Raw genomic sequence first — 15800 nt, forward strand, 5'->3', positions numbered from 1 at the left:
AAAAAAAAAAAAAAAATGGTCTTGGCCCTCAAGCCAAAGGAAAAAGACAAGTACTTCGTCAGCTCCTACCAGCGAGGCATGCCAATCAACGGTGTTAATGCTGCAACCAAGAAATGTTATATTTAATTGCTAATTAATGAAACAGAGTTTATGCATCTCCAAATGAGATCGGCAAACATCTGGGAGGGGAAGAAAGGAGAGCTTGGTAGATTAGAGAAGAGAGATCCAGGCCAGCTAGTAGTTCAATGGAAAGGCTAGTGAAATGACTATAATGGTTAGATTTTAAATTAGCTTATTACTATATTCCTCCATTCTTAGTTTCTCTCTCTCTCTCCCTCTCTTTCTCTCCTCTCTCTTTCTGTCTTTCTATCTCTATCTTTTTCTTCTGTGTGAACAAGTGTGCTATGACTGTCATATAGAGGTCAAAGGACCTTGCATCAGCTGGTTCATTTCTGACTCTTCCATGTGGGTCCCAGGTATCAGGTCATCATGATGAATAGCAAGTGATTTACCGATTGAACCATCTTGCTAACCTTATAATTAAAAAAAATACTAAGTGTGTGGATATGAATTTTCATGAGTATCAACACACATACACACACAAAATACAGTTCTCATCTTAAAGAGAATAAGAGAGGCTTGTTCTGGAGCCATTTTGAGGGACCATGGCTTTGGATCCCAGATTTAGATTACCCCAAATCCCATGTTCCAGTGTGGAAGCAATGTCATGAAATTTCATAGTTTTTCAGAACAAAGAGAGTCCCAAATCAAGGCGAGCTTAAAATACAGGTGAGCATATCAGAGAGGTGGCTACAGGAAGATGGAGGAAGTTTTTCTATAGGCCTAACATTTTATCTAATGACAATCTTATCTTTTGGGTCAGTGGAAGCCAAGGGGTCTCCTAAGTAAACAGATTCCTGTCAATTCGTTTTTGATCAGTAGTCACATAATGTTAGTTCTGACACACACGGGCAAGAAATGACTGCTCCAGGATCTAAAGCTAGTTCAAGAGGAAGTAATCTTCTAGACCTGCAATATTCCAGGAGTTCTGGAGTTCTAACCAGTCAGTCTCTTTAGCAAAGACTTCTTTTCAGGAGTTTTCATTCACACAAGACAAGTAGTGTTGTAGTTTGAATGTGAAATCTCCCCTACAAGTTCAACTAATAGCACCATGGTGGAAGGTTCTGGAACCTAACAGAGATGGAGTCTTACTAGAGGAAGTGGGTCACAGGGGTCAGTCTTGAGGTTTTTATAGCTGGGCTCTCCTTCCTGTCTTCTCGCTGCTTCCTAACTCAGAATGTAATGTGACCAGAACATAGTAAGACAAAGAAAAACATCTACATATCTGTAGAGTGCACTAATGCAATTCCACAGTCTATACCCCAGTATTTCTATCTGGAATGTGTTTACTCTTTAAAAGTCTGCTTAGGACTCTGAACTACAAGCGCCATGAGTAACGGGTGAAATTCCTTTCTTGGCTCTACTACAAGAGGGATCATTAGGTTAGAGATAGATTTGATAGAGTTGGAAGTGAAGAGTAAACTCATGAAATCATGAAGAAAATCTCAGTATTTTGCAACCTTTTACAAAATAGCACTGAGTCTCTGAAGAAAGGAGCATTGGGAAGAAAGTCTCATTTATTCAGGACAAGCTGACCACAGATAATTCATTCCTACCATTAAGGTCCTAGAGTTCAAGGACAGTATTGGACCCAGAAGAGAATAGAAGCCAACAATCACCTTCTGTTGAGGGAGGCAGGGGAGATAGGCAGGGAGAAGGGGTAGAGGAAGAACTAGGAGAATAGGAGGAAGAGGAGCAGTAGGAGAAACAGAAGTCAAGACAGCCAAGTGTGGCTAAATAGATGTGATAACTGCAGTGAAGATTAATCAGTGGATATTATTGTTTGATGTGATTCCAAGACACAACTTACACACCAAACATGAATTTTCTCTAAACTCATGAGACATTTCTTCTTCCCAGTGTTCTTTTGATTTCTTATCTGTTATCACAAAGGTGTTTCTAATGACCTGGCACTGGAAGTAACAGCATATCACCTATTGCAAGCCAATCACTATGACATTGACGCCAACATGACAAAAATCACTTTCAAATCTACTGAATACTTTTAATGGGTCCTGGCAAAGGACAAGGTCAGTCTGAACAATTCTAGGATTACTGGAGCACATGAGACATTTCAGCGTGCTCAAAGAATCAGTCTCTCCCAGATGCAGACTGCTGAAGTTACATCCCGCAACTCTCTCTACAACTCGAGAACTTTGCACATGTTTCTTTAATGCCGCCAGCCGTTTCTACAACTGCACAGTGAGTTTAGTAAGGCCACTCAAGGAACTGTGGCTAGAAGTTGATGACATCATTCACGTGAAGTGTGGTAAACAGCAAATGGCATTTGAGAAAAATCACTGAGCCTATTTTTATATATGGTGTACGATGAATGAGCCAGCATGAGGAGGGCTAGCACTGGAGAAGTACAGGAACACCGCCTCTGGAATCTCTTCTTTGCACGAGCTACACCCCTTAGTTCTCCAGAGGATGCAGATGGGAACACACCCAACAAAAGCAGCTGGGATCCATTCTCTCTGGACTCCTTCATCTCACAGCCGACATCCACATTAGCACGCAGCCCCTTTTCCTCTGGGGTTTGCAGTTCACAGGGTGCCTAGGGGTCTGATACACGGCAGCTACCTTCTAATGAAACCGAAGCAATTATCTTAATTTTTGCTTAGTAAGACTTTGCTGGACATGCCAGGCCTGGACAAATAGTTTCTGACGGATGAAACAGTTTATAATTCCCCAAGAGCTTTATAGCATTCCTTGAAAATAGACCTTTACACTTACTGTGTATGCAGGAGCAGTTGCTGTGTGGGAAGAGTCCTCAGTCTAAACAAAAGAGCAACTAAAGATTTCTTTAAAAAAAAAAAGGCATACATAATATTCCTACATTTGATTTTATGCATAAAAACACAAGAGCAAATATGAGCCCCATTCATACACTACCCATGTCAGCCTTGCAGGGCCTTTCATGGATGTTGAAAATGGCTTTTCTTTGCCCTTTCCCATACAATTCATGGCATGTCTGACCTCCTGTTTTGGGGCCTTCTCTGGCTTATGAAAATAATAAAGGAGCTGTGTATTAAGCAGAGGTGAAGTAGCCTTTGAAAGTGGTTGTTTGGGTTTTTATGATCTAGTTAAGAATAAATGGAAATAAAGAGAAATATTTTAACTTGCTCCAAATGACATTACAGTGTGATAGGAAAGACCCATACACCTCTACCCATTTACTCCTCAGCCCTTAGTTTCCATCAGACATGCCAATGGCAGTTGGTAAAAGAGGTACTCGCCCTCTTTCTCCTTCTTTCTCATCTCCTCTTTTGGCTCTGGGTCTTCGTAATGTCCCATCCTGCTGGCAGTAGCATTTGTGAGCCATGTGAAATACGGTGGGACACTTTGGATTTTATTTTTATGTACATGATCAGTTAGCATAACAAAACCCTTGATTTCCCTAGACACGACGTTGAGACAATTCTCCATGTATCTCCTGTTTCCGTACATCTTACAAATAGTAGACCTATTGCCCTGTGTTCCAGGTTGTGCACTTAAGGATGTTTGTATGGTGAGTAGCCCTGGAAGATAGGCTGTCTTCCTCCTAAGCAGAGATCAGGGAAATACTGCTATTGTGAAAATGTTGCTGAGGTCCTCTGACCTCAGAATCTCTGTTCTGTACCAGCCCACCATAGCTTCATGAGCCTCATGGTTCTTCTTGCATCGACCTGGAGGACTGGGACTCTGCCATCATCACAGAGATATGTTTCTTATTAATGTGTGCAAAAAGATCTCTACCTCTGATTACGAACCTAAGTCTTTTTCCAGTAGTCAAGAACTGTGATATTCAATGGACATAAATGTAGGCTAAAATCTTAATTTTTTTTATGTGTAATTCCAACTGAAAATGATCCCAAAGTATCTGCTGATGTATAAAAGCCAGGGAAAGCAATCTTCACACAGGCACTAAGATTGTGTTTTAGCAAAGAAAATAAGGTGGCACACATTGTTGCTCAGATTTTCAGAAACCATCTTGATACTGGTGCATAAAAAGAACTGCTCTTACTTAATGGTGCCCCCTTGAATCATTATTCTGGAATGATTTCAGAATCATTATTCTGGAACCCTCTTTAAAACTGCCAACAAAAAGCGTTCAACCCTTAAACCATTTTCTAAATGTTATCATTCACCAAGGATTATGTCCAACAAATGACTAGAGCCATTTGGGTTTAGCAAAAACATGAAATGTATGTGTGTTCCCACTGTAAAGATTGACTGACCAGCCTGACTCATTTATGCAGATCAGCTCATGTGCTAACATTAAAAATATTTGTCACAGATAGGAATAACATAGGCATGTTTCTTGATTTTAGGTAAGTTGCCCACTAATGGAAAGTAAAATATTAAAAACCATAAAATACAATTTACATAAAATACATAAATACAAATTATGAAGAAAATAAATACTCAAAAATACTGCAGAAACATGGTATTAAAAGGTAGGTAATTTTGTTTTTTTGCCTCAAAACCAAAAGTTTTATGTGTTAACATGACTAAAAGCATTTTTATTATACATGTTTGTGTGTGTACCTATGTGTGTGTACCCAGCAACCAAACAGGAAATGAAAACTGAATCTGAGAGCGGTGAGACATGCCTGTAATTCTAGCACTGGGGAGCTAGAATCAGGAGGATGTGGAGATCAAGGCCATCCTTTGGCTACATACGGAGTTTGAGGCCTGCCTAAGGATACATGGGAGCTTGACTCAATAAAAAAAATGCAAAAAAAAAAAAAAAAGTATGAAAATATGTGCCCTTCACAAATTTACCCAACCAAAATACCACTTCCCTTGAGTTAAGTAGGTTTTTGGAAAAAATTCATGAAGTTTTCTCCAAAGAAAGAAACATTGTCCCACTGACAGTCTTGGAGGAGAACTTACAGTCTGTTGGTTATTACAAGGGAAATAGAAGCTGGAGAGCCTGAGAAAATGAAGAGGCACTTCATGTCCCAAGGCAGCAAAGTAGATTTAAATATGGAAGATTCCTTTACCTTTTCCAACAATGTTTGGAAATACTCAGGTGACTGAAGCCTGCAATGACAAGCATTTAACATATTAATTAAAACACAAGCCCATATAAACATGAATGATTTTGAAAACACAGAGCAACAGTTGATTATAACAGTAAATTTTAAAAAATCAGAAAAGCAGAAACTTATCAAATTTCCTACATAATTGAATTTTATGTGAATGCATATATACTACTTGAGCAGAAAACTCAATGAACAGGGTTATCTGGTATTCCAGGACTACTGGGAATATTCTGATATAAACATACCATCTGTCTTTCCCTTTTCTGAATGTTCTTAGGGCAAAGTATGTCTGTCCCCTTGACTTGTTGTAATTAATTTATTTGTGTTTGGACTATTCTACATTATGCCCATAAGTTAATAAAATTTGTACTTTGGGAAGGCTTTATCATAAAAGCTGAGTATAAAGGGCTATTTTTCAGTGCAGCTGAAGAAAAGATGAGATAGAGAAGGATTTGATGAAGCCTTTTTAGAAGCTATTATTATGCACACGTAGATTAAAGGAACCTAATCCTATTGAAATTTTTCTTTGAAGGTGGTGCCAGAAAGGAATTTATTTTTCTTTGTAGTAATGCTGGGACTTAAAATAACTTACCTAGTAATTAGTTGCTTCATGGGAAAGAAAAGTCTAACTAGTGTTTGTGTTACTAGAGACGAAGGCAAGAAAGCCAAGATGCGGTAGACCAGTTCTCTTCGTCAGTCAGCAGTGGTAGATGTTTATCTGCTTCTCCTTGATCACTCCGTGTGCATCTGGATGAGGCCAAGGCTTTCTGCCAAGAATACAGAACTGATCCTTGTTAGCCAGGAAACCATATTGCTTGCAGCTATTGCTTCTGGCTTGATGACCCTCACTCCACAGCTCACTTTGAACAATGATAGGTCCATATAAATTTCCTGCTGCTAAAAGGTGACTATAATGCACCTAGGTTTAAGATTTCTGCTTTCTTTTCCTTTCGCTATCTCCAAAAAGTCTAGGAGATGAAGCAGAAGGCATAACCTAGAACCTTAATGAGTTAGAACTCTCCAGATGATCAGAAAAGAATTAAACTTTCTTGTAAATATATAGGAAACAATGAGAAGAATTTGACCAAGGAAGGGCATGATCATATTTTTATTTTCGGGAAATCTTTCCATCCCGAAGCTTGAATACAACACTTTTTAGTACAAGAGACTGGGAAATGACCAGGCAGGAGGACACTGCTATTGGCCATTAAAGAGAAAGGTGCGGCTGACTTGTACCTAGACGATGGCAGTAAATTTGGCAAGCGGTAGTAATTTAGAGAGAGAACAGGCTGGATTTCCTGGTAGTTTGTGAGACTTATGAGAACGGGCACAGTCGGCTAGGATCCTGGCAGAGAAACTGGGTGAATTAAAAGAAAGTGTGTTTACTAAGTTGGGAACACAGGGCAGCTGAGGGAACATCCCAGGTTAACTTTTGAACAAATTAAGTTCAAGATGCCTGCTTTATATCCAAGGTTAGTCCTACTCCTCTGGAGATCAGGGACGATCAGGGATGAGGGAGTTACCAGGAAGTCAGAGGTTCAGCCAATCGCCTCTGGTCTCGTGCCGAACCCTCCCTCGCCCACTATCATCACCAAGGAAACCAGACGCGCTAACCTGCCACCAAAGCTGGATTCATGGCAGACGCTAAGAAAGCGGTTTTGGGGCCGTTGGTAGGGGCAGTGGATCAAGGGACCAGCTCAACACGTTTTTTGGTTTTCAATCCTAAAACTGCTGAACTACTTAATTACCATCAAGTGGAAATAAAACAGGAGTTCCCCAAAGAAGGATGGGTAGAGGAAGACCCAAAGGAAATCCTACAGTCCGTGTACGACTGTATAGAGAAAACATGCGAGAAACTTAAACAGCAGAGCATTGAGTTTTCCAACATAAAAGCTATTGGTGTCACCAATCAGCGAGAAACTACTGTAGTCTGGGACAAGGTAACTGGAGAACCTCTCTACAATGCGTTGGTGTGGCTTGACCTAAGGACCCAGTCCACTGTGGAGAAACTCAACAAAAGCATTTCAGTAAGCAATAATTTTGTCAAGACCAAGACAGGCCTCCCAATCAGCACTTACTTCAGCGCGGTGAAACTTCACTGGCTCATTGGCAACGTGAGGAAAGTCCAAAAGGCTATTGAAGATGGAAGAGCGCTCTTTGGAACGATTGACTCGTGGCTTATCTGGAACCTGACTGGAGGCGTCAATGGAGGTGTCCACTGTACCGATGTAAGTAACGCGAGCAGGACCATGATTTTCAATATTCATTCTTTGCAGTGGGATGAAGAGCTCTGCAATTTTTTTGGAATTCCCATGTGCATACTTCCCAGAATCCGGAGCTCTTCAGAGATCTATGGGCTAATGAAAACTGGGCCGTTGGAAGGTGTGCCGATATCCGGGTGTCTGGGGGATCAGTCTGCTGCTTTGGTGGGGCAAATGTGCCTCCAGGATGGACAAGCCAAAAACACATATGGAACAGGTTGTTTCTTACTATGTAACACAGGCCAAAAGTGTGTAGTTTCTGAACACGGTCTTCTGACCACAGTGGCATACAAACTTGGCAGAGAGGAACCTGTCTATTACGCTCTGGAAGGTTCTGTAGCTATAGCTGGTGCTGTTGTTAGCTGGCTCAGAGACAATATGAAAATTATTAAGGCATCAAGAGATATTGAAAAGCTTGCTGAACAAGTAGGCAGTTCTTATGGCTGCTACTTTGTTCCAGCTTTTTCTGGGTTATATGCACCTTATTGGGACCCCAGTGCAAGAGGGATCATCTGTGGACTCACTCAGTTTACCAATAAATGCCACATTGCCTTTGCTGCCCTAGAAGCTGTTTGTTTCCAAGCCCGAGAGATTTTAGATGCCATGAATCGCGATTGTGGAATCCCGCTGAAACATTTACAGGTAGATGGAGGAATGACCGAGAACAAAATTCTTATGCAACTGCAAGCTGACATTCTGTGCATTCCCGTGATGAAACCTTCCATGCCAGAGACAACTGCCCTGGGAGCCGCCATGGCAGCAGGGGCAGCAGAAGGAGTTAGTGTGTGGAGTCTGGATCCCAAGGACTTATCAGTGGTCCAGATGGAGAAGTTTCAACCTCGGATCAAAGCTGAGGAAAGTGAAGTCCGTTATTCCACATGGAAGAAAGCTGTGATGAAGTCAATGGGTTGGGTTATGACTCAGTCTTCCGAAGGTAGTCGTGACCCCAGCATCTTTGCCAGTCTGACTCTGGGCTTTTATGTCGTGAGTAGCATGGTGATATTGATTGGAGCAAGGTACATCTAAGGTGTCCCCCAAATCAGGCCACCTTGTGGATTCCTCACGTAAGAGCTTTTTACCTAATGAGAGACTCTAGCAGTTGTCTCAATGTGATGCCACCGTTCAGACTCCAAATTGATGTGTCCCTTGTTGTATGTATCTCAAAGAAGACCCATGGCGTGAAATAAAGAAAAGCAGCAGAAAAAGAAGTGCTACAGAAAGATTAGTTTCTTTTTCTTAACATTAGCTGTTTTCACTGGGGTGAGCCCCTCTTAGTAGAACCCCCTCCAGGGTACTGACATCCTGTCCATTTCTTATTCACATTTTGTTGATTGTGATCTTTGACCACACTGGGATCTGGATGAGGCAGGGTTTGTGGCTCTGCACACAAATGCCTAATTATGGGTTTTACTCACCTTCTAAAAAGGATTCACATTTTGTTTACAATATAGCCTCCATTAGAAGGTATTTCCAAAGAGACCACGTCTGATTATATGTGCTATTGGGTTTTTATGATCTCCTTAATTTTTAAAAATTCTTTTTGTTTTTTCATTTGTATTTTTTATTCTTCACTTATATTTTCCCTCCTTCCTTTCCTTACAATCCTTCCCTCCACCCACCACCCCCATCCACTCTTCTTCCTTTCCCTTCAGAGAAAGGCCTCCCAGAGATAGCAACCAAACATGGCATATCAAGTTGCAATAAGACTAGGCACTTCCCCTCATAATAAGGCTAGTCCGGGCAACCCAGTAGGAGAAGAGTCCCGAAAGCAAACAAAAGAGTCAGAGACAGGTCCTGCTCCCTCTGTTAGGAAGGAAGACCTCACCACAAGAAGACCAAGCTACACAACTCTTACCAATATGCAAGGGGCCTCGGTCAGATCATTCAGGCTCCTTAGATGTGAGTTCAGTCTCTGTGAGCCCTATGAGCCAAGTTTAGTTGATTCTGTGAGGTTTCTTGTGATGTGCTTGATCCCTCTGGCTCTTATAATCCTTCCTCCCTCTCTTCAGCAGGATTCCCCAAGCTCAGCCTAATGTTTGATTGTGGATCTCTGCATCTGTTTTCTACCAGTTGCTGGATGAAGCCTCTCTGATGATTATTGGGCTAAGTACCAATCTCTAAGTATAGCAGAATATAATCAGCCATCATTACATTGACATTTTTTTTTCTTCCAGTCGTGTTTGGTTCTATCCTAGGTCTCTGGGCCATTCAGCTTCTGGGTCCCAATTTCTCCAGGCAGCAACAGGAGTGGGCTCACTCTTGTGGCATGGGTCTCAGGCTGGAACAGTCATTGGTTGGCCACTCCTACAATCTCTGTGCCTCCCCTTACCCCAGCATGTCCCATAGGCAGGACAGACTGTAGGTCGAAGGCTAGGTAGCTGGACTAGTGTCCCAGTCTCCCTATTGAAAGTCTTGCCTGGTCCCAGGAAATGAACGATCGGGGCTACATATCCACATTTGCTAGGAGTCTTAGCTGGGGTTCTCCTTGTAGATTCCTGGGAGTTTCCCTTGCCCTGTGTTTCTACCTGACCCTAAAATGCTCCCTTTTTCCAGTTGCTCTTTTAATACTCTGCCCCCATCCACCACTGTCTACCCACAAAATCTCGTCTATTTCCCCTTCCTAGGGAGATCCATGTGTCCCCACCTTGTTACATAACCTCTCTGGGTCTGTGAATTGCAGCAAGGTTATTCTTTATAGCCAATATCCACCATAAGTGACAACATACCATTTTTGTATTTCTGGGTCTGTGTATTCCATTTTCAATTGGATTATTTAGTTTGTTGATTTGTACTTTCTCAAGTTTGATATATATCCTGGAAATTAGCCCTCTGTCACAGGTGGAGCTGGTGAAAATCTTTTCCAATTCCGTAGGCTGCCTATTTCATCCTATTGCCTTAGTGAAATTCTTCAGTTTCATGAGGTCCCGTCTATTAACTGTGGATCATGGTGCCTGTGTTATTGGTGTTCTATTCAGAAAGCTGTCTCCTGAGCCAATGTGTCAAGGGTATTCCCCCACATTCTTTTCTCTCAGGTTCAGTGAATCTGGGTTTATGCTAAGGTCTTCGATCCACTTGGACTTGAGTTTTGTGTAAGGTGGTAGATATGGATCTCTTGGCATTTTTCTACATGCCGACATCCAATTAGACCAGCCTCATTTCTCAAAGATGCTTTCTTTTTTCCAGTGTATAATTCTGGCTTCTTGGTCAAAAATCAGGTGTCCACAAGTGTGTAGAGTTAAGTCTAAGTCTTCGATTCAATTCCATTGACCCACCTGTCTGTTTTTATGCCACTCCCATGAGGTTTTGATTACAAGGGCTCTGTAGTAGAGCTTGAAGGCAGGGGTGGTGATGCCTCCAGAAGTTTATTTATTGTACAGGATTGTTTTACCTAGCCTGGGTTTTTTGTTTTTTCCATCTGAAGTTGGAATTGTTCTGCCAAGATTGTAAAGAATTGCATTAGAATTTTGACGGGGATTGCGTTGACTCTGTAAATAGTTCAGAGTAAGACGGCCATTTTTACTATGCTAATCCTACCAATCCATGAGCATGGGAGTTCTTTCCATCTTCTGGTATCTTCTTCAATTTCTTTCTTCAAAGACTAAGTTCTTATCATAAAGGTCTTTCACTCGCTTGGTTAGAGTTACATCAAGATATTTTATATTATTTGCAGCTATTGTGAAGAGTATTGTTTTTGTTAGGAGGACTACTGATTTTTTGTGGGGGGCATTAGCCTTTATCTTAGCCTCTTTGCTGAAGGTGTTCATCAGGTATAGGTGTTTCCTGGAGAAATTTTTTCTATAGGAGAATTTTTGCAGTCATTTATGTATATTATCATATTATCTGCAAAAAAGCAATGTTTTGACTTCTTCCTTCCCAATTTGTAGCCTCTTGATCTCCTTTAGTTGTCTTATTGCCCTAGCTAGAACTTCAAGTACTATATTCAATAGACATGGAGAGAGTGGATAGCCTTGTCTTGTTCTTGGTTTTAATGAAATTGTTTTGAATTTCTCTCCATTTAATTTGGTGTTGGCTATAGGCTTGCTATGCATTGCTTTCATTATGTTTATGTATGTCTCTTCTATCCCTGATCTCTCTAAGACTTAGGATTTTTTTCAAAGGCTTTTTCTGTATCTAATGAGATGATCATGTAGGATTTAGGTTTTATTTGTTTCTTCAGTTGATTTATACAGTGGATTACACTCACTGATTTTTGTATGTTAATGCATCTCTGGTATGAAGCCTACTTGATCATGGAGGATGATTTTGTTCATATTTTCTTGGGTTTAGTTTTTGAGTGTTTTATTGTGTATTTTTGCACCAATGTTCATGAGTGAAATGGTATGTAATTCTCTTTCTTTGCTTAGTCTTTGTGTGGTTGGGTATCAGGGTGATTTGGGTATCATAAAATCAATCTGGCAATGTTCCTTCTGTTTCTACTTTGTGACGTAATTAGAAGAATATTGGTATTAACTGTTCTTTGAAAGTCTCACAGAATTTTGTACTAAAGCTCTCGGGCCCAGGGCTTCTTTGGTTGGGAGACTTCATAACTGCTTCTATTTTCTTATGGGTTATATGTCTATTTAAATTGCTTATCTGTTCTTAATTTAACTTTGGTAAGTGGTATCTATCAAGAAAATTGTCCATTTCTTTTAGATTTTTCCAATTTTGTGGAGTACAGGTTGTTGAAGTATGACCTAATGATTCTTTGGACTTCCTAGGTGTCTGTTATTTTGTCAACTTTTTTGTTTCTTATCTCGTTAATTTGGTTAATCTCTCTCTGCCTTTTAGTTAGCTTAGATAAGGGTTTGTCTATCTTGTTGATTTTCTCAAAGAACTAACTCTTTGTTTCATTGATACTTTGTGTTGTTCTCTTTCTTTCCATTTTGTAGATTTCAGCCCTCAACTGGATATCTTATGCCATCTACTCCTCTTGAGTATGTATGCTTCTTTTTGTTCTAGAGCTTTCAGGTGTGATATTAAGTTGTTAATATGAGATTTTTCTAATTTCTTTATGAATGTACTTAGTGCTGTGAACTTTCCTCTCAGTACTACCTTCATTGTGTCCCATAAGTTTGGGTATGTTGTACATATATTTTCATTGAATTTTAGGAAGTCTTTAATTTCTTTCTTTACTTCTGCCTTAACCCAGTAATCATTCAATAAAGAATTGTTCAATTTCTATGAGTTTGTAGGCTTTCTGTTGTTTCTGTTGTTGAAATTTAGCTTTAATCCATGGTGATCTGATAAGATACTGGGGGTTATTTTAGTTTTCTTATGTCTATTGAGACTTGATTTGTGACTGAGTGCAGGGTCAATTTTTGAGATAATTCTGTGAGGTGTTGAGAAGGAGGTACGTTCTTTTGTGTTTGGGTGAAGTGCTCTGTAGATATCTCTTAGGTCCATTTGAGTCACAAGGTCTGTTAGCTCCTTTATTACTCTGTTTAGTTTTTGTCTGAATGACCTTTCCATAGGTGAGAATGGGGTATTGAAGTCTCCTACTATTAATATGTGAGGTTCTATGTGTGATTTAAGCTTTAGTAATTTTTTTTTTTTTACAAATGTGAGTAACCCTATGTTTGGGGCATAGATGTTCACAATTGAGATATCATCTTGGTGGATTTTTCCTCAGATGAATCTGAAATGTTCTTCAGTATCTCTTGAATTTTGCTTGTAAGTTTATTTTGTTAGATATTAGAATAGCTACATCAACTTTCTTCATGGGTCTGTTTCTGTAAAAATTCTTTTTCCACCCCTTTACTCTGAGATAATGTCTATCTTTCATATCGAGATGTGTTTCTTGTATGCAGCAGAAAGATCAATCCTATTTTCACATCTATTCTGTTAGCCTGCATCTTTTTATTGGGGAACTGCCCCCATTGAAACTGAGAGATATTAATGACCAATGATGTTAATTTCTGTTACTTTGTTGATGGTGGTAGCAGTGTGTGTGTGTGTGTGTGTGTGTGTGTGTGTATGTGTGTGTGTGTGTTTGCATGCATGCTTCTCCCTTCTTTTGGTTTTGTTGCTGTAAGATTATTTATTTTCTGTGTTTTCATGGGTGTAATTATTGTTCTTGGGATGGAGTTTTCCTTCTAGTACCTTCTGTAGGGCTGGATTTGCTGACAGATATTATTTAAATTTGACTATGTCATGGAATATTTTGTTTTATCCATCTATGGTGTTTGGAAATTTTGCTGGGTACAGTAGTCTGTGTGGGCATCTGTGGTTTCTTAAAGTTTGCAAGACATCTGTCCAGACCCTTCTGACTTTTAGAGTCTCCATTGAGAAGTCGGGTATAATTATAGTAGGTCTGCCTTTATACAATACTTGGCCTTTTCCCCTTGCAGCTTATAATATTCTTCTTTTGTTCTATGTTTAGTGTTTTGATTCTTATGTGTCTGGGGACTTTCTTTCTTGGTCTAATTTTTTAGTGCTCTGTTAGCTTCTTGTACCTTTACAGGCCATGTCCTTCTCTAGGTTAGAAACATTGTCTTCTATGATTTTATTAAAAATATTTTCTGGGTCTTTGTAGAGGGGGATTCATATCCTTCTTCTATTCCCATAATTCTTGGCTTGCTCTTTTCATAGTGCACCAGATTTCCTGGATATTTTTTGTCAGGAATTTTTTATATTTAATATTTTCTTTGACCAGTATATCAGTTTCTTCTATTGTATCTTCTACTCCTAAGATTCTTCCTTCCATCACTTGTATTCTGTTAGTAATACTTGAATCTATAGTCCCTGCTTGCTTAGCTAGATTTTCCATCTCCGGGATTCCCTCAGTTTGTGTTTTCTTTATTGCTTCTATTTCCATTTTCAGGTCTTGAACAATTTTATGCATTTCCTTCATCTGTTTGGTTTTTCTTGGTTTTATTAGCTTTTGTTAAGGGCTTTATTCATTTCCCCCAGTTGCTTGTTTGTATTTTCCTGGATTTCTTTAAGGGAATTATTTATTTCCTCTTTAAGGGCCTCTATCATTTTCATACAATTGGTTTTATGGTCATTCTCTAGTGCTTCAGCTGTATTGCAATACCCAGAATTGGCTGTAGTATGATGGCCGAGCTCTGGTTGTGGCCGTATTGACCTGGCTGTTGATGACGGTGTTCTTATGCTGGCCCCTAGGCATCTGGGTTTAGGGCAAATATAGGTTTAGGCGACAATTTCTGAGTTTATCTTTGTCCAATGGATGTTTATTTTCTTTGGTTTCCATTTCCTTTCTGTTCTTCTTGCCTGAGTGACCTGTAATTTGGATAAGTTCTCAGGTCCAATAGGGTATCTCCTCTGGGGTTATGGCAGCCTGTGTGGCCTCTGGGGTTCCAGGTACCAGTGTGGCCTCCAGTTAGGGCAATGGGCTTGTGTTGAAGTTGTGGATGAGGATGTGGAAATGAGGGGAGGGGTGCTGTTGGGAAGTTGGCGGGCTCTGAGGAAGCATTGACTATCTGTGCAGGGATCTCCCCTAAAGGTGTGGGGATGGGCATGGCCTCTCATAGAACAGTGGACTTGGGCCAAAGTTGTGGAATGTGCTTAATGTCTAATCCTAACTGTTGAGTCTTTTCTTTCTTTTCTTACATATGTGCTTTTCCCTTCTTTTGCTAACATATTAGTTAGGTTCATTTATATTTAATATTTTACTTTATTTAATCATTTGTGGCTTTGCATTTTCAAGTGAACTGATTCCTTTTCTTGATCTTGCTCTCTTTATCTTTCCATTAGGAGGTTTTCAAATTTTAATTGACTGCGTTTTAGCTGGAGGATATGACATTATGGTTTCTGATTTGTGGAATTTGTTATGAGTTTATTTTTAGTTGAACAGTCTATTATTGTGAGTGAATCATATGTTTGAGAAATTTTCTTTAGAAGAATCTTGCCTACATTTTTTTAAGTATTTTATAGATCCACATGTCCTTGCCAGTTTTCTAACCACTTGCATTTCTGAAAGTGTTGTATTAAAATCTCCTAAGCTATAATCTGGTTCCACAGTTCTATCCTCTGAGTACATGTCCCAAAGTATCATTAGGGTACCTCCCACAACTTTTCATGACTAGCTCAGAGACCTAGAGTGTGTGAGCCGCACGTACCCAAAGATTCTATACTTTATCTGTTGCCTTATGTTTTTACTTCCCTAAAAATGTCAGATCATCACATTTGTCTAAACTCTCTGGAAGTAAGTACCTGTAATAAGCAAAGCAGTGTCTTTATATGCAACACAATTTTTAAGATGCACTTAATCTAATGGAAGAAATTATCAATTCCCTAGGGAAAGTCTTTGAGTATATTCTAGGCATTTGTTTTCTTCTATAAGATACAATTTTGTAAACAAATGAACAAATGACTTTGACAATCCTCTCTCTCTCTCTCTCTCTCTCTCTCTCTCTCTCTCTCTCTCTCT

The 15800-nt window shown here is 39.8% G+C and overlaps 1 protein-coding gene across 1 annotated transcript; it reads left to right on the forward strand.

Annotated features, from left to right (window-relative positions):
• The first annotated feature begins 6784 nt into the window (after window positions 1-6784).
• LOC101982685 (glycerol kinase-like) lies at window positions 6785-8519 on the forward strand. The gene has a single exon (XM_005356102.2). The coding sequence runs from the start codon at window positions 6785-6787 to the stop codon at window positions 8435-8437; it is 1653 nt and encodes a 550-aa protein (XP_005356159.1). The 3' UTR covers window positions 8438-8519.
• Window positions 8520-15800: the final 7281 nt, after the last annotated feature.

Source organism: Microtus ochrogaster, chromosome 18 (genome assembly GCF_000317375.1).
Source record: "Microtus ochrogaster isolate Prairie Vole_2 chromosome 18, MicOch1.0, whole genome shotgun sequence".
NCBI lineage: Eukaryota > Metazoa > Chordata > Mammalia > Rodentia > Cricetidae > Microtus > Microtus ochrogaster.